Genomic DNA, 23243 nt, shown 5'->3' with positions numbered 1-23243 from the left:
GAATTAGGGGAGACAGACAAATCCGAAAGGAGAAGCTTGATGGAGTGAACAATAGCTTCAGCCCCATTAGGAATTCCCAATCCTACCTGATAAGGTGAAAGGATTGATGAAGCATCTTAACATAAGAAGAAAAGCACTTGGAAACCGGACGACATAGGACTTCCCCAACCACAATGGGACAGATCCCACCAGACTTCTTCCTGCAGGCTAGAAGGGAGGCTCCACAGAGATGAGGGATAACTGAGATCCAAGGAGCGCGACGAACTGAGCTAAGACGGCAAGGTGAATTGAGCTCTGCAGGGAGACAGGCAGCAAACTGCCTCTTTAAGGCGGTTAGAACAGAAGCCAGATGGACGAGGGGCAGAGTCAATAGGGAATGACCTTATTATTATTATTATTATTATTATTATTATTATTATTATTATTATTATTATTATTATTATTATTATTATTAATAGCAAAATTAAGTCCCCGATACACGGGGTAAAGTGTCAAAAATCAAGTTAGTATTACACTGCTGAAGTAATCTGGCACTTTCTTGGAACTTTCTTTTTACTTATTTAATGAACAAAATCTACATGTAAGTTGGATGAACTACATGTACTGTACTTTTAGAGTGATAAAAACTAAAATTTTCAACACAATGATGTAGTAATAAAATGGTAACAAATAATCATTCATACTAATACAATATTAAATCTGAGTATGCATGTACCTGTGTCACAGCATACTGTCCTTCTGCCCGAGTAAAACACACTACTAAATTATTCTCAACAAGCTGACTACCAAAAACAAGTTGCCCTTTATTTATAGTACAATGTACAGATGGTTGAACTCCAATCAACCATGCACTGCCAGCAGGTCCATCTGAATCTACATGTACAAACAAAATAACAACATTTGCACTTTTTAACAAAACTTACCATATTCATTGATTTTGGTCTGACCCCAGGCATCATAAATATCACTCCTAACAGAACAAAAACAGCTTTTAAAGGTTATTTTCAAACACATGTACATGTACATTGTACATGCGTATGTACACATCTTGAATAACAAGTACTATATGCATCTTAATTTTCGAGGTGCATTAAATTTTGTTATTTTCGCTTAAATTCATGAAATTTAAACCACCTCTAATGCCATTCTATTGTATGAAGACTGTGGCCAGAACACAAAAAAAAAGCCTCACACCAATAATAACTTTTGAGCTCATTTCACTGAAAACACAAAATTTTAAACATTCAAAAATTTTAAGGTATACGGTACTCAATGGCTACATTAATAAAAATGTTTACAAGTACATGTACATGTGTACCTGTGATACCAGTGATACTCAAAGCCATTAAGATGCAAGTACACAAGTGATGTCTTCTTATTGGCACAAGCATGGCTTTGAAAAGAGCATTGCTCACAACGAGCCTCATTATCTAACATGAGACAAAATAAAGTATAGTACATGCACAATACTGTACATGCAAAGTATAACGCAGCAATAAGAACAAGAAGTGGTACAATAAATTAAATCTAATGCCATGGGTCCATGACCATCAAAAATTCTGAAACTGTTCATACATGCATGTACACAAAATAATTCCATATAATATTTATATCATAATTATTCTTAAAACTCATGTGGATTTTCTTTTACTCACAAAGCAAATTTTTAGACAGAGTCTTATCAACTCATTTCAAAAAACATCTCCACAAAGGCTCTCCAAGGTAGCCTCAATTCAAACTTAAACAAGTTAAAATAAAACAATACAATTTTGAAAATAAATTAGCCATATTGTGATGCTTCTTGACTGCAGTATCATCGCAACCACTGATCACAAAGACATACATGTATGTACATGTTTGCATTTTTAAACTAATAGCACTCACTCAGGCTTGACCTGATTTAACGAATCATTCTAGAGTTACACATGCACTCAACAATTGCAAGCTTGTGCTAAAAATAGCCTACTTAAGATTCTATAACTAGAGCAGAAAACATCAAGCCGTTCAGAGACAAGCTAGTAAGCTACATAAAACAAGTAAATACTATAATAATATACTAGCTACTATCACGAAATACATGTCCAATTAAAGAATGAAGTCAATGAACAGTTACATGTACACATGCATATTACAAATATACATGGGGTAAAAGTAGAAATGAAACAAAGACATAAACAAAAAAACAGAAATCTTCAATGTCATTAAGAGTCCCCTAGTTATGTTAGGAGTCCCCAGACCAAGGTTGGGTTTAGGGTTTAGTTTTTATCTTAGAGTGTATCCTAGTCATGCTGGAGTTCTGCATATGATAGGAGTCCCCTAATTTCGTTCTTGTTCTGGTTTCTTTTCATTTCTGGTTTAGCTTCATTTCTACTTTTACTACTACTCTAAATACAGCAGTTTTTGAAAAACAAGTGAACACACAGACAGGACGACTGTTTCCCTCGCTTCACGGCTAACGCCTATGCGTGGCTCAGACAATAATCTCTTCTCACAATCGCTCCATAAATAACCATTACAACTTACTTTATTTGCAGTATCACATTGAATATACTTAAAATTCTGCCAACTGGTCATATTGCCAACAGGACACATTTACAAGTACTTTACACCATATAGCTAGAAATTTTGGAGCAAGTTAAACTTGGCAAAATTGGAATTTTATTAGTATTCACCATAAATAAAATCAGCCATTTTGAGCCAATATGCATATGCTCAATGGCACATGGCCACAAATTTGCCAAATTAAAATTCAATCACAAAATTTAGCAATTTGCCCAATTTAACTTCCTCTAAAATTTCCTGCTGTACGGTATAAAAGAAAATTACAGAGTGGTGAACCGACACAAAGGAAGGCCAGAGCTACATACATGTGTTTTAACATTTTGTAGAGGATTTTATAAGTGGTCTTGAGTCTTTCAAGCATAGTATTACACCATTCACCTGCTGAATTTAGTGACTTCCATGTTTTATTACTCTCACAAAAAACTTTATGCATAATTACATGAACACTGTTCATTTATACTAATGTGCAACACACCAAAAATATGCATGTAAATGTACACATTCACAAAACAAGATGCATGTACAGCGAACAAACTACAAAGCTTTTGTCATGTATTTTGAGATACAACCTTTTGAGATAAAACTTCTTTCATATTGAAATATTAAAGCTTTAACACAATAACAGTGGTAACTGCCTTACTGATGGTGGAATAACATATACGTGCTTAACATGACCAAAGTACTTTACTAAGTATGGGTAAACACAACCAACTGTAAACTAAAATGTCATGCACTGTTTACTAACATAAGAAAAAAATTTATAATCTCACATAGTCATAAGTAATAACCATTATCAAGAGTAGATAACAATTAGAGGAGAGTACCCCGCTGTGCACTATACCACCTGCTTCATCACTACATAGAAATGGAAAGTTACATTCCCGTTATTTCTGTATTTTTTGAGTATACTGTATATATATAGTTATTCGAAAATAACTAGCAATAAATATAGCTACTCAAATAAAAGACAGAAGTAATTGGAATGTGACTTTCCATTTCTATGCGGTGATGAAGCAAACCATATAGCCGGTAGGACACTTTCCTCTAATTATTATCTACTCTTGCTATTATACAATGAACTGTACACTTAAAATTTACAATTGCTTACTCCACATCACTACCCACAGGAATCTAAACAATCATCCTCACCTGTAGGATTTGGCTTTGCCCACCACCTCAATACACCATACCCATCAGCAACACTGTAGAAAGTTTATTAGAGCTATTGTAACAAATATATATACATTAGCAATAGCATACCGTATGCTGTCATCTCTTCTGTATATCTCAATCTCTTTAAAAATCAGACGTCCAGTAACAAGGTTTAACCTCAACTGACCTAAAAAAATCAAACAAAATTCTTCTAATGATTGTGCTAATATTATAATACAGCATACCAATATATATCTTAGTATCTTTCAAGTAAAGGTTCACTATGCATTGTACAAGAAATGCAAGGAGGTAAGAGGCGTAGAAAAGGTCCCAGAGTATCCAGACGCTGGATAACACAACAGGGAGTAGAACAAACGGAGTAAAAGAGGTTTCGTTTGCCCCAAAACTTGTATCCATGCTGCAAGGCTTTTAAGAATGACCTCCTTCAGGCATCGTGATGTGACTGAGAGTGACCATAGAAAGCTCACGTGCATAATTTAATGGGTGAGGTCATGCAGGCTTGAAGAAAGGGTGGAGCTGCTAAGCAAAAATGTCTCAGGTACGCAAATCTTTGAGGACATCCTTCTCTCAATCTCCTTTTTCGCTGTCTCTTCATATTAGATTGGATTTTCCTGTAAAAAGCGTGACTTTGAATAGAGTATCTGCAAGAACAACAATTAAGTCCCTGAAGTCCATTATTGAGCAAGATGTAGGAATTTTATCAGAAATGTACACTCTGACATACTTGGATGCTTGCCCATTACTTGATGACACCACACTGCATGGCAACTTTATAATAAAAGGAAGTGCCATTGTTCTTCGACCGTGGAAATTGTGGGAAGACATTCTCTATTATTCGTACACAGGTACTCATGGGCTTTGTAGTCAAGTAAAAGATATCACTGGGTCTGATACATGGTGCAAACACCGTGCTTGGGTTTCGCTATATATTGCATCACATCATGGGCATCATCACTTAGTTATAAGTTTACTCGATTGCACAAAAGCCCCAATAAATGCAAAAAGTCCTACTGGCCGTACAGCTCTTCACGCTGCTGCAAGAACAGGTAACTGGAAAGTTTTGTGTGTTCTCCTTGACAAAGGGGCTGATGTCAGATTAAAAGACAATAAAGGAATGTCAGCATTTGATTTAGCTAGAAAATATGGGCATAAAAGATGTGAGGATTCGCTAAATTTCTGTCAATGGAATCTACAAAAGCATTACATTGTCAAAGAAAGGAGTAAAGATTATGATGCAAACAGTGCCCGCCGAACAGCACAAAGGCAATCTCACCTTAGCTATGACTCTACTCTCAGTACATGGCTACACGGCAAATGTGGACAACGGTACATGGCATATATACCTAACCACATCTCAATACAGGAAGTCCAAGAATATAACAGAAAATCAAGAGAAGCACATCTGCCACCGATATCAAGTGTCAGTGACCAAGATTGTGAGTCCGATTCCAGCAGAGAAAAGTTTAATTTTGACTATGGATGGTTTGATAAAATTAGAGCCCAGCAACTGATACCTTGCACCCATGATATCATTACATATGCTAACCCTTCCTCGTGTACACTACAACCCCGTTCTCTTTTGAATCCTGAAGGATATATGTCATCCACTACCACTGGACCTTCTCAAAAAAATAGAAAATAATTACAGACTCTTGTTATTATTAATTAATATTATTTTAAAACTACAAAACATTGGTTGAAATAATGTATTGGATGAAATAGAAACAATTTTCACTATAACAAATTCTTAAAAATTAATAATGACTTCTGTGCTACTTAAGTTCGAGTAATTCAGATTTTAAAGCTGTCAACTCTTCATCAAGCTCAGCTATAATAATTAATCAAAGGTAAAATTGAGCCAAACAAATACAACATACAAGTACATGTACATGCATACATTGTACATACACATACCTGCAACATCAAAGTTTTCATCATCACAAGCTTTGGCTATTCTTGACTCAATATCAACTATTCTAATTTTTAATGTTTCTTTATCAATACCAATGTCTTCATTGTCACACAAAGGATCTTCCATACCAACTCCAGGTGTGCGTTCTTTATTAAGATTTAACAATGAAGTAACTTTGTCGTCATTCTCTGCAGAATCCCCATATTCAGTAAAATAAACTTGAGCATCTAATCCATGCTTGCTACATAAATCTTGTACTAATAACTAAAAGTAATAGGGAATACAATTGTAATGCAAAAAAATTGTACTCATTTTCATTTTAATTTTGGCTCTTTGTGAAAATTAAGGTGGGTTTACAACATGACACTAGGCCAACAGTACCATCACTTTTTAATAAAAAGCATGGATGATTAGACCTTTTGATGCATATACATGTATGTTTGCTTTATGCTATAGTCGAATCAAATTCAACTCTAGCATCAACGTAACATCAATACTACAAATCTATCTTATTACATACTACATATCTACACTGTATCAAAATTTGATCCTCATAAAAATTTCCATGAAAAGCAAACTATTCTACACTACCAAATCAGTTACATACATGTACATGTAAATGTACCTCTAAAATATTTGCCCATAGTTGTACAGCATCATACAAAGGTACTTCAGAAATACTTTGAAACCTAAAATTTACATAACAAAGAATAATTACTTTATACACGAATATGTAGTTTTCATTTTTCAAGGTCAAAACTTTTCCGTAACTGGACACATGCATTTAAAAATTCAAAATACGTTCAAAAAGGAGTTATTATTGGGTCATTAGGGTAGATAAACAAACTTGGATAATAACGTTCTATGCTGCATTACTGCTGGTATCAATGCTTGAATGTGACCAATGTCTACAAACAAAAAATGAGCTGGTTGGTTTCATGAATAAATACATGATGTACCTTCTTCTTTCTCAAGGGCACTCCTTTCCTCTTTGAGGGCACTGAACTCCCCACTTAATTGAGAAAGGAGAGAGTTTTTCGATGACAATTCAGCATCAACTTTCTCAATATTCTGTTTTATCATTTCTATTTTTGACAAAAATTCTTTTTCTTCTGCAGCAAGCTTAGAAGCTTCCCGATATTGTCGAGCTAATGTAAAAAGGGGCAACATGCAGAGTAATTTGACTTATACAATGTACACGTACATGTACATGTACATGTACATAGGTAGGTATGCAAGCAATGCAATTATACAATGTTAACTTTTAAGTAAAAATTGTTCAATCATTAAAATGTTAAATAACCCTAAAATTATGCACTCTTGACAAAGGTGACTATGAGAACATAAACAATTAAGTCACTCTCTTTGAAAAGCATCAGTAACTCAGAGAAAATGGTATTTTACATGTATAAGCAAACCTGTGACTGCATTTTTCTTTGATTCTTGTACTTTAGGAAGTTGTGACTCTACATCACATAAATGTTTATGAAGAGTTGACACTTCACTTTGCCGTGATACAACCTAACATATACATGTATGTAAATCACAAAATTTATGCTATAAAAATTTTTGTGTTTCAAAACTGTGCTATGATTTAATTTTTACTAAATAAGACTGTGTCATGTATCATTGAATATGGCATGTTATTATTATGCGTGACCTAATTTTTGCAAAATTGAAATTAAAATCACATCAAAAATTTCCAGATAGACTGAACATGTACAAATTACATCAATTATACATAACACATACAGAATACATGCAGATACAGTAAATCACATAATGCACACACTCACCTCAGCTGTTACAGATTTTATTTTGTCACCAGTTGCTCTTTCAGTTTGCAACATCCTACAACAAAACAATTTGTGTTTACAAAATTTTAATACATTGCATAAGCTCATAGTCCCACGTCAATACACAATCAGTAATTTCATTTATCATATCATACAGTAGTATACATACCCAATAAGTTTTTCTGAAGGCTGCACATAGCTAGGTATATCTTCTAAAGACCATTGACTAGCTTCACGAAGTGCACAATTTAGCTGTTCTTTCATATTAAGAACACTGACACAACTTTCGTTACTAGTTGTCACCAAATCCAAAAGACTACAAAAGATTAAAGTCAATCCATTGTTATACCATATTGTATACCATTGTTTCTCAGAGTCATGTTCAGTTTTAGCATTGCTGTAAGATAGCTGGAGCTCTTCAAACATTAGCTAAAATAACAATTAAGGCATACTTTTGCTATAAATCAAAGCAGTATACTTCATACCACTTGCTGTTCCAAATCTTCTTCGGCTTGCTTTAACAAGCACTTTTCCTTATCAAGATCTTCTTGCATTGATGAAAGCTCCTCGTGCACCAATTTTATTTTCTTGTCTTCTTCAGAAATAAGACTGATTATTTCCCTAATTAGCATAGCACCAGAATAGACAATTAAAATACAGTAACCTTACAGCTGCCTTTCCTTTAGTTGTTTCAATTTATCTTCAAGTAATTCAATTTCAATATCAACTTCTTCTTTATCCTTTTCAAGTTTTTCTTTGCATGCTATAAAATCAGCAGCGCGTTGAGATACTTCATCCTATTAATAATTACAGGTTAATTATAATAGTGAAGTCAGTAATACATTGTGTGTACTTGAAGAATCATTTGCTTTTTGTCTAGATGATCTTTATCCAGCAACAAATGCCTATACAATTACAAATACAAAATGACTGAACTATACATGTACTGTACATATGTCTTTATACATATGTTTTTATACATGTCTTTCAGAAACATGTAATTCAAAAAAGGATATATGGTACTAAATTTTTGGGAGCTACAACAATGTACACGCATTTGTTATAATCATACCCTTTCTCTTTCTCAACTTTATCAGCCATTGTTTGAAGATCCATTTTATTCCTATAAACATAAGCATGAAAGCAATATGAACAAAAAAACACATTACTTAGCATGCTTTTGCATAAAACTTTGTTCAAAAAACTGTAAGTCTTTTGATTGTTCTTCCTAAATTACATACACAAAGTATAGAAAAAGAATGACGCACAAGTACATGTGTACATGTATACCTTGATCTTAACCAACTCAGTATGAAGTTCATCAGACAGTTCTAATTCACTACTCATGGCAGACTTACACTTTTCAATCCAATCTTTTACCTGCCAGTAAAATAAAATCAGCCTTCTTATGTCAAATATTACAAATAATTGAGCATCTTTTAATGATATATCTTCTCCAGCTTCAGCAGCTTCTATCTCTTGATTCAATTCTTCAGCTAAAATGATAATAATGACATGTACAAAACTAGTAAAATCTAGAAGCCTACAGCATACCTAATTCATAATTTTCTTTCGATAAAGCCTCTTCTACTCTTAACTTCAAGTTCTGAATGTCTTGTCGTCTCTGCATGATGAAACTTAAGGGAATATTTTCACAGTACAACAACTTACTGTAATACGCATCTGAAGAGAATTTATTGTACTTTCAACTGTTTTACAGCACTCCTTGTGGAGTTGATTAAATTCTGATCTAAAAGAAGGTGCAAATATTAACAATGTCAGCGTAAATGTGTAAATATTATCACATTCAAAAGTGTCAGGTAACACCTCAACAATTGTACCATGAAGCTCTAATAGCCACAAATTAGAAATTCTAACCTACACAGGTGTACATGTATTCCCAGACAGTTTGTACAAGAATACTTATATTATCAACCACAATTTCCTTTCCAAATTATGACCATAAAAGGATAAACTAATAAGAACAGGTGCCCACAAAAATAGATGAAGTACATGTATTAGGCATAATACATGTACACTTGTATAACAGCTGGGATAGTTTGTGACATAATCTTATAGGTTTACAACTTCTAAAACAGAATACTAAGTAAAGAACATGAATGAGGAGGAATGAAGAAAGTAATCAATTAAGATAGCATTAGCAATTACACTACACGTATTATAAACTCTTGTTCATTACTACACACTTGCTTCTAATAGACTGACTCATCAGAGACTGAGATTGTAGTCAAGCATTCATAAGACAATTGAGAATACCTCAATTCCATTAGTGGATAACAAAACAACATGCTAAAGACACTGACAAAACACTCCTACTCACAAATAGTGCTACATCACTAATGACATAAAATTTTGAATAACCACACAATTTTTTAAAATACAAATTTTTATGCTGCTTACTTTATTTTAGACAATTTTATTTCACAGGCTTCAACAGATCCACTTCCAGTAACATCTCTTTTTGAAGATTCTTTAATATCTGAAAACAATTTGTGCTCTTCTTTGGCATCTGATAAGTGCTTCCCTTTGGCATCTGATAGGTTCTCTCCTTTGGCATCTGATAAGTTCTCTCTTTTGGCAACTGACGAGTTCGAACCATCCTCATCTACTAGCACTTCCTTACTTGCTGAAAATTTCTCATGAGCTGTAATGTCAACATCCCTATCATCAGATGTTATATTATCAACAGCAGCAATATCATCATGTACTGATTCCTCAGCAGCATGATCATCTTGTAATGCTTCGTCAATGGTAGCAGCATCTGATATTGATTCAAGATGAACAGTTTGTACATCTGGTAACAATTCATCTACATGTAAAAGAGCAGTGTGAGGTAGCAATGAGTCTGCATTTTGTGGCAAAGATTCACATGTAGTGTTGTCATTAGGTGATACAGCAGTACCACTTGCTGAAGAATCAACATCTGCACTTGAAGATTCATGAACTTGAGCAATAGGATTATTTTCAGAAGATTCTAGTAGAGCCAAGGGTAATGATCCTTCATTTTCAAGACGTTCTTGGCCAGGCCTCATAGCTTTATGTTTCTTCTTTCGGGTAGAATTGGGCGGTTGCTGCCGAGAAACTTTACTACTTGACGATTTTTGTGAAGTTGAATTATCAGTAGAGAGGTAACTACTCGCATTTGTAACAGAAGTAATAGAAATCGAAGATGCTGCACTTTCTTTAGGAGAATTCAAAATAAAGCCAAATGCACTGGATTCAGATGATTTGTTATTCATAAAGCTAAACGGAGATTCCGTTTCATCATCAGCATCACTAGACATAACCTTTTTACTAGCTTTAATAAATGAAAATCCTAATTGACTCGTATCATTGCTACATTCTAATACAAAAGATTACTACATGTATGTCAAATAATAAACTTACGATCTGTTGTTTTACGTTCATCGTTACCTATAAATAAAATCTGAGTAATGTACAAAACAGATGTGAATCTAATTTCATAACTACATCAATAACTTACAATATTCAACATGCCTTAATTTTTTAATCGAAACATATTCGTGATAACTACAACGTTAATCTACTATGTACAATTACATGTACATGTACATGTAACTAGTACAAACAATTATTTGCAGAACAGATATAGTCAACTGTGGTATAGACATCTCAACGTCAACAATTATAGCACTCCATCCCACATGTAAGTTATCTTCATTAATGAACAGGTACATGTAAAAAAAGCCTACTTAAATCCTGCCCCACAGACTCTTCTTTCGGCACAGTTCTCGTTAACATCAAGCCACTAAATAAACTTCCTTCTTCATGAATAAGTGGCTCTTCTGATCGCTCTTCAGTGCTTGTTGGGAGACTTTCTGGTACCCTTTTGCTTAACTTTAAAAAGGAAGTAAAGCACTGCTCTCTTTCACTTACTGGTGATTCTTTACACTCATCCTTCTTAGATGATTCATCTTCAGCACTTCCAGATGTCTCTTCTGACTTGCTTTTATTCCTAAACTTCTTCAGGAAAGCAGCCATTTTAGAACCACGCCTCAATAAAATTTTACAATAATAACAACTAATTTTTATGGATAAGCCTACTCAAAATGAAACTTCCTCTGTATAAAGGGACACGTACCTGTGCTTTTGTCGCCAGTCAGCAGACAGAACCCGTTACCTGTGTCGGTTTGCTGTATTACTAGTGAGTCGGTCTTCAGTATTTTCGTGTCTTTAGTAACTTTTAAAAGAAGGCATTATGCGTGAGGTTATTTCTCTTCACATTGGACAAGCCGGTGTACAGATTGGGAACGCTTGTTGGGAGCTCTACTGTATTGAACACGGCATAGAACCTGACGGAAAGAAACCAGATGGAAGCAGTAGCAAAGAAGATTCTTTTTCTACCTTCTTTAACCCTACTGGGGCTGGAAAGTATGTTCCACGTGCCGTCTTTGTTGATCTAGAGCCAAGTGTTGTGGACGAGGTTCGTACAGGGAAATATCGCCAGCTTTTTCACCCGGAACAATTGGTGACTGGCAAAGAGGACGCTGCTAACAACTTTGCTAGGGGTCACTTCACTGTGGGACGAGAGAAGATTGACGAGGTGGTTGATAGGGTAGGGAAGCTGACGGAGCAGTGCAATTCTTTGCAAGGGTTCTTTGTCTTCCGCTCGTTCGGTGGGGGTACTGGCTCGGGATTTGCTTCTTTACTTTTAGAGCGTCTCTCCGTTGAATATGGAAAGAAGTCTAAATTGGAGTTTACCATATATCCAGCTCCCCAGGTTGCTACTGCTGTTGTTGAGCCTTACAATGCGGTCCTTACTAGTCACACTTCATTAGAGCACAGTGACTGTGGCTTTATGATGGACAATGAAGCCATCTATGAAATTTGTAAGCGCAACCTTGACATTGAACGACCATCTTACCAAAACTTGAATCGTCTGATTGCTCAAGTTGTCTCCTCTGTCACATCTTCCCTGCGTTTTGAAGGATCTCTCAATGTGGACTTGAATGAATTTCAAACGAATCTTGTCCCCTATCCTCGCATTCATTTTCCCTTGGTTACCTATGCTCCGATAGTGTCGGCAGAAAAAGCCTCACATGAGCAATTTTCTGTTGGTGAACTGACAACAAAGTGTTTTGAACCTGTAAACCAAATGGTAAAATGTGATCCACGTCAAGGCAAGTATATGGCCTGTTGTCTTCTTTATCGTGGAGATGTTGTACCAAAAGACGTCACATCTGCTATTAGCAACATCAAGACCAAGCGCACTATCCAATTTGTTGATTGGTGCCCCACTGGTTTTAAAGTTGGCATCAACCATCAAGCTCCAGGACAAGTTCCTGGAGCTGACCTGGCTCCAGTTAACAGAAGCGTTTGCATGCTTTCAAATACCACAGCAATTGCTGAAGCTTGGTCTCGGCTTAATCACAAATTTGATTTGATGCACTCCAAAAGAGCTTTCATTCACTGGTATGTTGGGGAAGGAATGGAAGAAGGTGAATTTCAAGAAGCTCGTGAAGATATGGCCGCTTTGGAGAGGGATTATGAAGAAGTTGGAAAAGATTCGGGTGACATGGAGGAAGCCGGAGAGGAAGAATACTAAATGAATTTTTCTGCTCTAATAATGCTTGATCAACAAACAAAATCAATTTTGAATCGTAGAATTTTAGTAGTTAGATAGTTGTGTTAGTTATTTTTTGGGAAAAAAAATCTCTATCAATGGGATGGGTTGGGGATTTGGGAGGGCCAATAAGCCAATTTTAATTTTCTTATGCATTATGGCAAGTCACTACATCACCTGATCATGAAGTGACGTAAGAAAACCTATTCTTATTGGCGCGCTTCTGCTTTCATCGTGGTGCGAGCAAACTCTTCGTTGCTGTAGATTTGGTTGCCACTAGTTTAAAAACTGAGGCAGAAAGATGCGTGAGGTGATATCAGTTCATATAGGTCAAGCTGGTGTTCAGATTGGCAACTCGTGTTGGGAGCTTTATTGTCTCGAGCACGGTATTTCTCCTAATGGAACTGTCAAGGAAGAAGGGGTGAATATTGCGGAAGCAGCTTTTGGTACCTTTTTCAGTACCACAGGAGCTGGGAAATATGTACCTAGAGCCGTCTTTGCCGACCTAGAATCAACTGTTGTGGACGAGATACGGACAGGCCCATATCGTCAACTTTTTCATCCAGACCAACTCATTACTGGCAAAGAAGATGCCGCTAACAATTATGCTCGTGGACACTACACTGTAGGTAAAGAACAGGTTGATAATGTACTAGACAAGGTACGCAAGCTAGCTGAGAATTGTACCTCCATGCAAGGGTTTTTTATCTTCCGGTCGTTTGGCGGAGGCACTGGCTCGGGATTTGCATCCCTGCTTATGGAGAGGCTCTCGGTTGATTATGGCAAAAAATCTAAGTTGGAGTTTTCTATTTATCCTGCTCCTCAAGTAGCTACAGCTGTTGTAGAACCATACAACACAATCCTTACTACTCACACAACTCTTGAGCACTCTGATTGTGCATTCATGATGGATAACGAAGCTATTTATGAGATATGTCGTAGCAATTTGGATGTTGAACGTCCTTCTTATACTAACCTCAATCGCATAATTTCTCAGGTCGTCTCTTCAGTTACAGCATCACTTCGATTTGATGGTTCCCTGAATGTTGATCTCACAGAATTTCAAACAAACCTCGTTCCATATCCAAGGATCCATTTTCCTCTTGTGACATATGCTCCAATTATGTCTGCTGAAAAAGCTTTTCATGAACAAATCTCTATAGGTGACATCACCACTGCCTGCTTCGAACCCAAAAATCAAATGGTCAAGTGTGATCCTCGTCATGGAAAGTATATGGCTTGTTGTCTTCTTTACCGAGGTGATGTTGTTCCAAAGGACGTGACAGCTGCTATTGCAAACATCAAAACAAAACGTAGCATTCAATTTGTTGACTGGTGTCCAACAGGGTTCAAAGTTGGTATTAATAATCAGGCTCCATCTTGTGTTCCTGGTGGTGATCTGGCCAAGGTTACCCGGAGTGTTTGCATGCTGTCTAACACTACTGCAATTGCTGAGGCATGGGCAAGGCTTGATCACAAATTTGATCTTATGTATGCCAAAAGAGCCTTTGTTCACTGGTATGTCGGCGAAGGAATGGAAGAAGGAGAGTTTACAGAAGCTCGTGAAGATCTGGCTGCTCTTGAGAAAGATTATGAGGAGGTGGGTGCTGATTCCAATGACCAAGAGGAAGATGATGGTGAAGAATACTAATTTTAAATAGGATTTCTTTTTTCTATTATAGAGTGTATAATTGCTCAATTATAATCATTCATACAATGACACATGCATAATAACTGATTGGCACTCCTATTCAACTCTTATAGTCTGACATAGGTGTTTATTAGGTAACATAGGGTAATATTTTGAATTTATTATAGTTTTTGTAATCACACTGATTCCAATTTTTTTGTGACTCAATTAAGATTTGAAAAAATTGGACCAACCAAGAAATTATTCGCAGTCCTCTTACAAAAACAAATGTATACCCTAATGAGTATAACATATTACCATAAGCCAATGCATCCAAGTTTGTGGGTGTGTATGCATAATCAATGTTAGAGATTAGAGTTGTGTGTCATTCATTCTTTGCATTGTCATTATATCTTAATATTATTATAAGGCACATTAGTTACATGTACATGTACATGTTCATTGTCACATTGTTGATACAATAAATGTTTTGCAAAAATGCATTTATAAGCTGTAAAATTGTGCTGACATAAAGACTGTAGGTCATAACAAAAGCAGTTTTATTTAAGTACCTATGTAAGGTTTAATATAATTATTTTGAAACTGAAAATAATGTGCATCTACATCTACATGTACATGTACAGGTAGTGTTTGTGTAATGTATGCATTAGTCATTAACCATCATAGTATACATGTACAATCATTTTTCAGTGTACACAATACAAGCTTCGATAGGTAAATAAATCATTCCTGTATCTGTCTTAATTTCCAATTCTTGATAGAACATCAATTTTTTATTTTCATAGCAAATTCTATCTGTAACAGCTAATAGTTCAACAGTAAAATTAACAGCCATTCCAGGAGTCACCTAAAAAAACAATTTATCAGTATAATAATACATGTACATGGTAATACAATGTAGCTGGTAAATTTGCAGTGTAAAAAAATTAACAAACTGCTTATGAAAAAGATATGCCCTGTGAAAGAAATTGCTATAATAAAGTATGTGATCTTGATTCGCTGCCTAATGAACATAAATTTTGCTCCTACATGTATCAGCACTTGGCAGTATAGGCTCGAAACCAAAAATGATTCTGCTAAATATTCACAATATTTACGATTTAAAAAATTAATCTGGTATGCATATACATGTACATGTACATGCAAACAGGTAATTACTCTTTAGTAATTACTAACTTACAATGCTAGGTGTGTATATCACTTTTATTCCAGTTGAAGCAGCTAAAGATCTTATATTAAAGCCATTGGCAGTAATTCCCATATTTCTAAGTGAACATTGAGCAGAATAACAATGCCCTTCCTTCACTATTCCAAAGTCTATCTTCTCCGGAGTAATACAAAAGCCACATGAAACTCTTCTTTTCATAACATTAGACTATTGGGAAAAAAACATTACAAGTACTATTCGTACAATGTACATCACTTACCGGATGACTCATTTTTGCTGCCACATGCACTTTACTTTCAGCATGAGTAGGCACAATGTCAGAAACTTCTGATGTACATGCATTCTCTGTGTGCTTCAGAATAATATTACTTGACTGTTCATTTTTTCCAAAAACAAACTGGAGAAATTCTAAACCAAATCTTGACTCAAAGTAAGGCAAAAAATGTTTCCCTGTAATCTTTCTTTTTAATTCAAGAGTATCTTCACCATTATTCGCTTTCGATTTGCACATAGAAATATTGGACCTTTCTTCATCTTCAATTGCCACAGCTGCATAACTAGCTTCCCAAACACTTCTGTAGTGTTTCATAAGTGTCTCAGGAGAGAGCAGTGCATCAAATGATGATTGTTGTTTATCAGGAACAGTTGGGAGAACACTTTCATTTTTTGTCGATATGTCGTGTTTCCACTTCAAAAATAAAGATAACTGTGTCTTGAATGCATTGAACAGATCAGGGTCACTACTGTGTACAAACTGCCTTTGCTTATAACCACTATGCTCCTTATGCTTAGGACAAGACTTCTTCATCGACTTATTGCCTACATCCAATGACTTGCCAACATTTACACCAAATTTTTTACCAGCAAGTCCATTTACCTCCGTATTGTCACTACATAACGTCACTACAAAAGCATCTGGGATCACACTTTCAGCTTCGGAAAAGTGTTGTTCCATATTTGAAAATGTTGACAATAGTAGAGTAGAACAGCAATTTGGGCATTCTGTAAGCTCTTTTTCAACTACCAAAGTTTCACTCTCCTGACGAGCATTACAAACAATATCCTTAACAACTGAAGCATTGTGAATTTCATACCCACTATCATTATCCTGAATCATAAAGAAATGCGGAAGAAACTCTTTAGGAGTACTTCCAGAGCCTTTTCCATTTATACTAATATGTCCAAAACCATCAACATCATATGACACTCCAGTTGAATCAGTAGCTGACAAAATCTTGTCAGTACCATTGTGATACATGGTATACACAGATTGACCAAAACTGTATTGAACTTTCCCATCATTATCAATTGTGATGGAATACTTTTTGAGATTATTATCAATAACATATTTTGCATTTGAATAACTAATGATATCTGAAGAAGGAAGATCAAGCTTACAATTGATGCCCTCATAGCTCGTAGTTGCAAAGAACGGATGCTGAAATGTGAAAGAAGTGGGTGTAGAAGTGATCCTTGTACCATCAGCATGTTCTACAACAACACAACCACTTGACTTCTTTAGTATCAACACATTATCTTCCCTTGTCATTAGCACCTATAGACAAAAATACAATTAATGAGATTAGATAAAGGGTACATGTACATGAACCTACATCTTTGGTTTTTGGATCAATTACAACATATGTACGTAGAGATTCCAGTTTCCTGCAAAAACTATCAGAAGGCGAGTTCTGAATTGAATCATCTTCAGCATTTTCTCCTTTGTCTTCATGTTTTTTCACTTTGACAATTTCTCTCTTCCCATCCGGAAAAGTTACCAACCAAGAGTCTAGATCAATAACATCCTGAACATTATGAAATGACACTCTATTCCCAGAATCGCTTGTATCCTTAGTTACACCTTTTATTGAACTGGGTACACTGTTGTAAATTTTTCCATCATGACATAGAATAGAAAGGCAGCCATTACCCATGGTTTTCAAGACACAACCATCATCAAAATAGATACGAGATACCTCTGATGCTAAGGAAGGAGGTACACTAGTTGGATAATATTGGCGAACAACTGTTGATTCAATGTCATCAGGAATGTTATGTACCATAGTTGAAAATGTGATACAGAGATCACTTGAAGTAGTAACACATAACTTTTGATGCATGTTACCCGAATACAATATCTTTTTTTCTGAAAGAACTTTCTGCATCAATATTTCTCTGTTTTTGCTTTCTAAAGCCTGCTGCTCTAATAGTCGCTGTTGCTCTTCTTGCTGCTTCTTTGATGCTTTTTTGTCTTGGGAAGTAGGGCGTGATGATTGGGCTGAGTCTGGTACTTGACTCTGTTGTAGCTTTCGTAACTCAGATTCAGATTTTGGATATGCTGGTAAAACGCCATTGCCATTTGAACCATACTGACTAAACGTAAATTTGAGATTTTTGCCACATTGACCTTTAAAGGCACCAAACAATATTGAGGCTGGTGGCTGAGTAATAGGATTGCAATTCATTAAATTGGATTGAACACTGCTTTCATCAATTAATGCATCACTATTCGGGTTTTGACTGCTGGCTACGGGTGCTACAGTGGTAATTTCAGAGTTGATAGAAAAACTAGCAGAGAGGCTTACATCATTGTGTATCATTGAAACTATAAGAGAGGCAGGCTTGTGAGTGAACTGAATGTGTTCACTTGTAATCTTGACTCCATCCATTGTAAATCCACTAGCATGGCTACCATTGCACAGCAATACTTGATCACCAACATCATAGCCCGTGAAAAGCTTTCTTTCTTCAAAGGATGGTGAAGGGATTTTTTCAGGATTACTATCCACAACAACTGTGCTATTTGGTTTTGTTTTAGCTGATGAATTATTACTTTTCTTGCTGCCACTTTTGGCCGATGAAGCTTTAGACTCAGGTAAAGGGGTTCCAACAGATGCTTCTTGCTTTTCCTTAAAAGATGCTTCGTGTTCCTGCAATGTTTCTTCAGCTTCATTTTTTATTCTTGCATCTTCCTTAGCAGCAGCTTCTACAATATCTCCTACTCTATTAGCTATGTAAGAAAGAAAATTACTAAATCCCACTTTAGAATGGACATGTCTCTGCCAATTCGATTTACTCACTTCTCTGCTATACCCAGAATGCATTGCTACAACTAAGGAATTTGTTATTTTCTGATGATAAATCTGCAAATATGGATGGGTCTTCCAATGCTTTTCAATGACTTGTAAAATTACATCTTTAGAAAGTGGTTCAACTACTTTGTAATTAGACAAGTCGAAGAACTGCTTTAGAGGTGATGAAGTGAAAGAAGATGAATCTTCAGTACCAGATAAAGAAGCTCCATTAAGCTCCTTTTGCTCCAATAGGATGTCAAAAGGAAAATCAAAAACAAGACTGGTGTTGGTTGCCAGCAGATTAACAGGAACTTCTTTTGCAGTGTTAGGTGGTGCTACATGCTCCATTGAGAGAATCGCTAGACACATGTGAATAAAAGAATCAACTTGGAATGAAGGAATGGCTGAGAGGCACTGCTTCAAAGCTTGAAACTGTTTCTGGAGGGTCAAATTCAATGATGGTGACAACACCGGAGGAGTGAAGAGATTAAGAAGTGATGGATGATGTTTTAATTGAAATTTCTTGGCAGAACAAATAAAAGCAAGTTGGTCATGATCTTTCTCGTGAATAACTTCAACAGAACCACATGCATGTACTTCCTAAAACAATAAAAAATACTGTAATAGCATCCTTGCCCTAGATGTACAAATGTACATGTACATGTCCTTTTTAAAAACCCAGATACATACATGTATATGTAGATATACATGTACATGTGTATGTACATGCAACAATGTACAAACACCTGTGCATATATATGTACATGTGTATGTACAGGCAACAATTAATGTACAAACAAGTTTTCAAAAATTAGACAAGTAATGTAAATATTTCTTTACATTGCTAAACGACAATAATAATACACATAAATGTATGCATTTGTACATGTACATGTACAGTACATAAAGCTACAAAAATTATGTCCACTTTTAGCATGCTACATGTGTAAGACACTTCAGGAATTTTACATGCAAATACATGTACATGTATGTACATGTATGTACATGTACACAATGTAACATTTTCCACAACTAAATTAATCATTCAGTCATGTTTCATATGACATTTACAAAATTAGAAAATTTTTTACTCATGCTATAGTCGTAAACTTACGAAATGTTGAATTTCAACTTCAAAAAAAACGGAGCATTTTATATGATCATTTGCTATTATTACAAGATATTCAACCTACATGTACATGTATGCTTTATTCCAACACGTCCTGTTTTCTGAAACAGTTAAAGTGCATGATTCTGATGTATGTTTCCTGAAAACAATCAGCTTTATGCAAAAAATTTCTCGTGTTTTATGATGCATAACATGCACAAAACAAAATTAAAATATACATGTAACATGCATGGTTTCTCATGTAATTTGAGGAACTTTGCATGTCATTTTCATGTACATCACAACTGGCATATTCTATTACATGTATAAATAAAATTGTACATTTTTCATGTAGATTTGTGACTATTAATAATTGCAATAATAAAACAAATAAAAATATCAGCTATGCCATAAAACCAACGGAGTGCTTAGTACGTGGTGTTTAGTACAATTTTGTTGCTGAAACAAGCATTCATATACATGTAGATATGGACATGTACAGTATCTGTAGTTGTGTAATGTGTATTTTATTTACACAATCTGAGGATAACTTTCTACACCGTGTCTGTACAACAGCATAATTATAACACTGTACATTTGTACATTGTACAAGTATAGATGCATAGAATACTGTAATACAATATATACGAATAAAAAAAATTAAGCTATTAGCAAATTAATATACACATACTGTTGCAGTGATACATACATGTATAATTAGTGTACTGTAGAAAAGTGCACAGTGATACATATAGTGCATACATACTGCTGTACATGCATGTGCATGTAAAATGTACTTGTACATGTACAACAAAATAGAAAATGAAGTACATGTTCATTGCATATGTATTTTATTAAAATGTACCGTACCTCATTATTTTCAAGAGATGGCAGTGATTTCAAAATGTCATTAAAATTAGTAAGAGTTTCTGGGTGAAACATGTTCATATCCAAAGGAGCTACATCACTGTTAGACAATGACAACTCAACCTATGAAAATACAAAAGAAAAAATTAATGAGAAAATTAAGTACATGATTGTGTAACATTATTGACATACATGTACAGTAGTTGTCATCTACATGTACATGTAATTTTTTAAATAAAATTGAAAATTAAATAAAACACAAAGAATACAGTATTCAGTTGGGCGAAGCCCACTGATGTGAAGTATCTGTATGCTTGTGCATGCAATTGGGTATGGCTGGAAGGCGTGGCTGGACAGTGGAGCTCCTTAACGTTTTACATTCTTTCTAGTTTCTACCCTCCCATCTAAGAGAGCTTGATCATGAGAGTGGAAAGAATGACAGCTACAGTATAGATGATGAGCATGCACCTTTGAGACACACAGCGGAGCTCCTTAAAAGCAAAAATGAAGAAGATAGCATCTTAGAATACAATGTAAATGTAGCTTGTAGAATAATGGATTGACAGTCTTGATGACAAGTAGCAATCAAAAGTGGAAGCAGATGAGCCAATGAACCATGTTCAAGCTACAATGTAGGTTACATGTACATGTACATTATATCCTCTCTTTGTATTGACATCTTTTCTCCTTCTCATTTCTCCTGTGGCAAGCTACGATAGATGATTTGTTGTAAGAGTTAAAAAAAGGATTAAAGACACGTACATCGAGATGGACCACCTGCATGTAGATGTACTTTATGAATTGTGTAGCATTTTGTTTCAAGAAAAATTACTAGAAACTGAAAGATTTAGAGAATTAACGTGGTGTCATTAAGCATCGTAGATCGGGTGGGATTATTCATGCATTGCGCCATAATTACATTTTACATGTAAATCAGGATCACCTTCAAACACTAAATACCTACATGTACATGTGCATGTTATGCTGTATTTTCATGTAAATACATGTACATGTACAATATGTACATGTACGTACAAGTACATGTTTTTATGCCAAAGTACAAATTAAACAAGCACAAGTTGCAACCATTCTTTAATTAAATCACCAATCCTTATACTCATGTACATGTACATAACTGATGTACTGCATTATAGTATTACTTGATCAAGCATGCAGCTTAGTATAGCTGAAGGATTCAAAACCTCGGGAGGAATTTTTTCAATTTGCTCCTTGTAGTATCTCATGTCAATTTGCCTATATTCATAATAAAGGGCACATGTACATCATTATCTTATTGTATAACTATTTACTTCAGTTTTTCTCCTTCAGGTATACAGGAAGATGCATCAGATAATTCACTTTGACTACTCACTGAACTGAATGGAACACTCTTCATATCAAGATACTGCAAGTAATAGCTGTATTGCCTTTGATAATTTATAATACTATAAGCTTCCATAGCAAGTTGGGAAAAGATTTTCGCTCCAAAATCCTAAAGTTAAGAGAAATTTTGCTACTTACTAGCACACATGTACATGTATGCATGTACTGTACATGTAAATTACGTACAAGCAATTTATTACATTATTGTGTCAAAAATTATTCTTAACACCATATGATGCATGCACAATTGATGTACATGTAAGTAAAAATTGTTATTTAATTTAACTACATGTACAAATGTACCTTCTCATCAATTTCAGCTTCACATTTACAGTTCATTTCCAGTATGGCTATGTCTCTTAAGCTAGAACTAGCAGCAGATGAGGAGATAGTTTCCTCCAAACTACTCCAAAACTTCGCAACTTCAATTTTTAAATTTTCATTGTCTAATGATAATTAAACCACAAGCTTATTCACATGTACTGTACACATTCAATACAGTATACAAAAGTACATGTAATATGAAATGCTAAATCAAGCTTACCATCAGTTTCTATATCCGTATGATCAGAGGATAAAGTGCATTTAAATTTAATGAGAACATCAACTGCTACGCCAATTTGTGTCAAATGAGATAAAACTTCTGTGTCATTATAACCAGTTATGACAATGTATGAATTTGGACCAGGGTCAGGTTCATCGTCTAAAAATGACAAATAATAAACTATAATATTAACTCATATTTGTGTTAATGTACACAAGCATGCATAAAAATGTAAAGTTTACCAATATATTGAGACTCTGCATCTTCTCCTCTCTTCTTCATATCAGTTGAGCATTTCTCAGGCATTGGAAACTTGTCGGCTTCATTAGCAGGCGTGACCTTTCCTTTTTTAGAAGCTCTACCTGCAACTGCTCCACCTTTAGCCTTTGCACTAGCTCCT

At 35.2% G+C, this 23243-nt stretch overlaps 5 protein-coding genes across 9 annotated transcripts in view; 2 read left to right on the top strand and 3 right to left on the bottom strand.

The window, feature by feature from the left end:
* Window positions 1-4202, bottom strand: part of LOC105313023 (uncharacterized protein KIAA1109-like) — a 44179-nt gene extending 39977 nt beyond the window's left edge. For all 5 annotated transcript variants that reach the window (XM_019997540.1, XM_019997541.1, XM_019997542.1 and 2 more), the window contains exons 1-6: window positions 3960-4202; window positions 3823-3901; window positions 3712-3764; window positions 1319-1430; window positions 924-970; window positions 716-873 (exon numbers count right to left, since the gene is read on the bottom strand). In XM_019997540.1, the coding sequence (XP_019853099.1) occupies window positions 716-873; window positions 924-970; window positions 1319-1430; window positions 3712-3764; window positions 3823-3901; window positions 3960-4131 (621 nt within the window). In that variant the 5' untranslated portion in view covers window positions 4132-4202. The remainder of the gene's footprint in view (window positions 1-715; window positions 874-923; window positions 971-1318; window positions 1431-3711; window positions 3765-3822; window positions 3902-3959) is intronic.
* Window positions 4203-5427: 1225 nt separating this feature from the next.
* Window positions 5428-11501, bottom strand: LOC100638598 (interaptin-like). The gene is made up of 22 exons (XM_019997545.1): window positions 11362-11501; window positions 11178-11322; window positions 10852-10878; window positions 9865-10807; window positions 9115-9193; window positions 8998-9067; window positions 8866-8939; window positions 8734-8823; window positions 8613-8671; window positions 8516-8566; window positions 8297-8348; window positions 8113-8240; window positions 7929-8064; window positions 7805-7872; window positions 7613-7759; window positions 7444-7498; window positions 7066-7168; window positions 6607-6795; window positions 6495-6555; window positions 6273-6336; window positions 5650-5911; window positions 5428-5563 (listed from the first exon to the last, which is right to left on the bottom strand). The coding sequence occupies exons 1-22, from the start codon at window positions 11464-11466 to the stop codon at window positions 5508-5510; spliced, it is 2964 nt and encodes a 987-aa protein (XP_019853104.1). The 5' UTR covers window positions 11467-11501; the 3' UTR covers window positions 5428-5507.
* A 70-nt stretch (window positions 11502-11571) lies between these two features.
* Window positions 11572-13137, top strand: LOC100637338 (tubulin alpha-1 chain-like). Its single transcript, XM_003387137.3, has one exon. It carries the CDS (start codon window positions 11684-11686, stop codon window positions 13028-13030), a length of 1347 nt encoding a protein of 448 aa, XP_003387185.1. The 5' UTR covers window positions 11572-11683; the 3' UTR covers window positions 13031-13137.
* Window positions 13138-13248: 111 nt separating this feature from the next.
* Window positions 13249-14939, top strand: LOC100637129 (tubulin alpha-8 chain). The gene has a single exon (XM_003387136.3). The coding sequence runs from the start codon at window positions 13350-13352 to the stop codon at window positions 14697-14699; it is 1350 nt and encodes a 449-aa protein (XP_003387184.1). The 5' UTR covers window positions 13249-13349; the 3' UTR covers window positions 14700-14939.
* A 209-nt stretch (window positions 14940-15148) lies between these two features.
* Window positions 15149-23243, bottom strand: part of LOC105313018 (sperm-associated antigen 17-like) — a 9633-nt gene continuing 1538 nt past the window's right edge. Inside the window, exons 5-14 of the mRNA XM_011406115.2 lie at window positions 23086-23238; window positions 22844-23002; window positions 22603-22745; window positions 22227-22408; window positions 22077-22170; window positions 20920-21039; window positions 17481-19541; window positions 16127-17422; window positions 15880-16074; window positions 15149-15546 (exon numbers count right to left, since the gene is read on the bottom strand). Coding sequence (XP_011404417.2) covers window positions 15379-15546; window positions 15880-16074; window positions 16127-17422; window positions 17481-19541; window positions 20920-21039; window positions 22077-22170; window positions 22227-22408; window positions 22603-22745; window positions 22844-23002; window positions 23086-23238 — 4571 coding nt within the window. The 3' untranslated portion in view covers window positions 15149-15378. The remainder of the gene's footprint in view (window positions 15547-15879; window positions 16075-16126; window positions 17423-17480; window positions 19542-20919; window positions 21040-22076; window positions 22171-22226; window positions 22409-22602; window positions 22746-22843; window positions 23003-23085; window positions 23239-23243) is intronic.

This window comes from Amphimedon queenslandica, unplaced genomic scaffold (assembly GCF_000090795.2).
Source record: "Amphimedon queenslandica unplaced genomic scaffold, v1.1 AMPQUscaffold_13364, whole genome shotgun sequence".
Taxonomy (NCBI): domain Eukaryota; kingdom Metazoa; phylum Porifera; class Demospongiae; order Haplosclerida; family Niphatidae; genus Amphimedon; species Amphimedon queenslandica.
The sequence above is the reverse complement of the archived record's forward strand: the minus strand, read 5'-3'. Positions and strand labels throughout refer to the sequence as shown.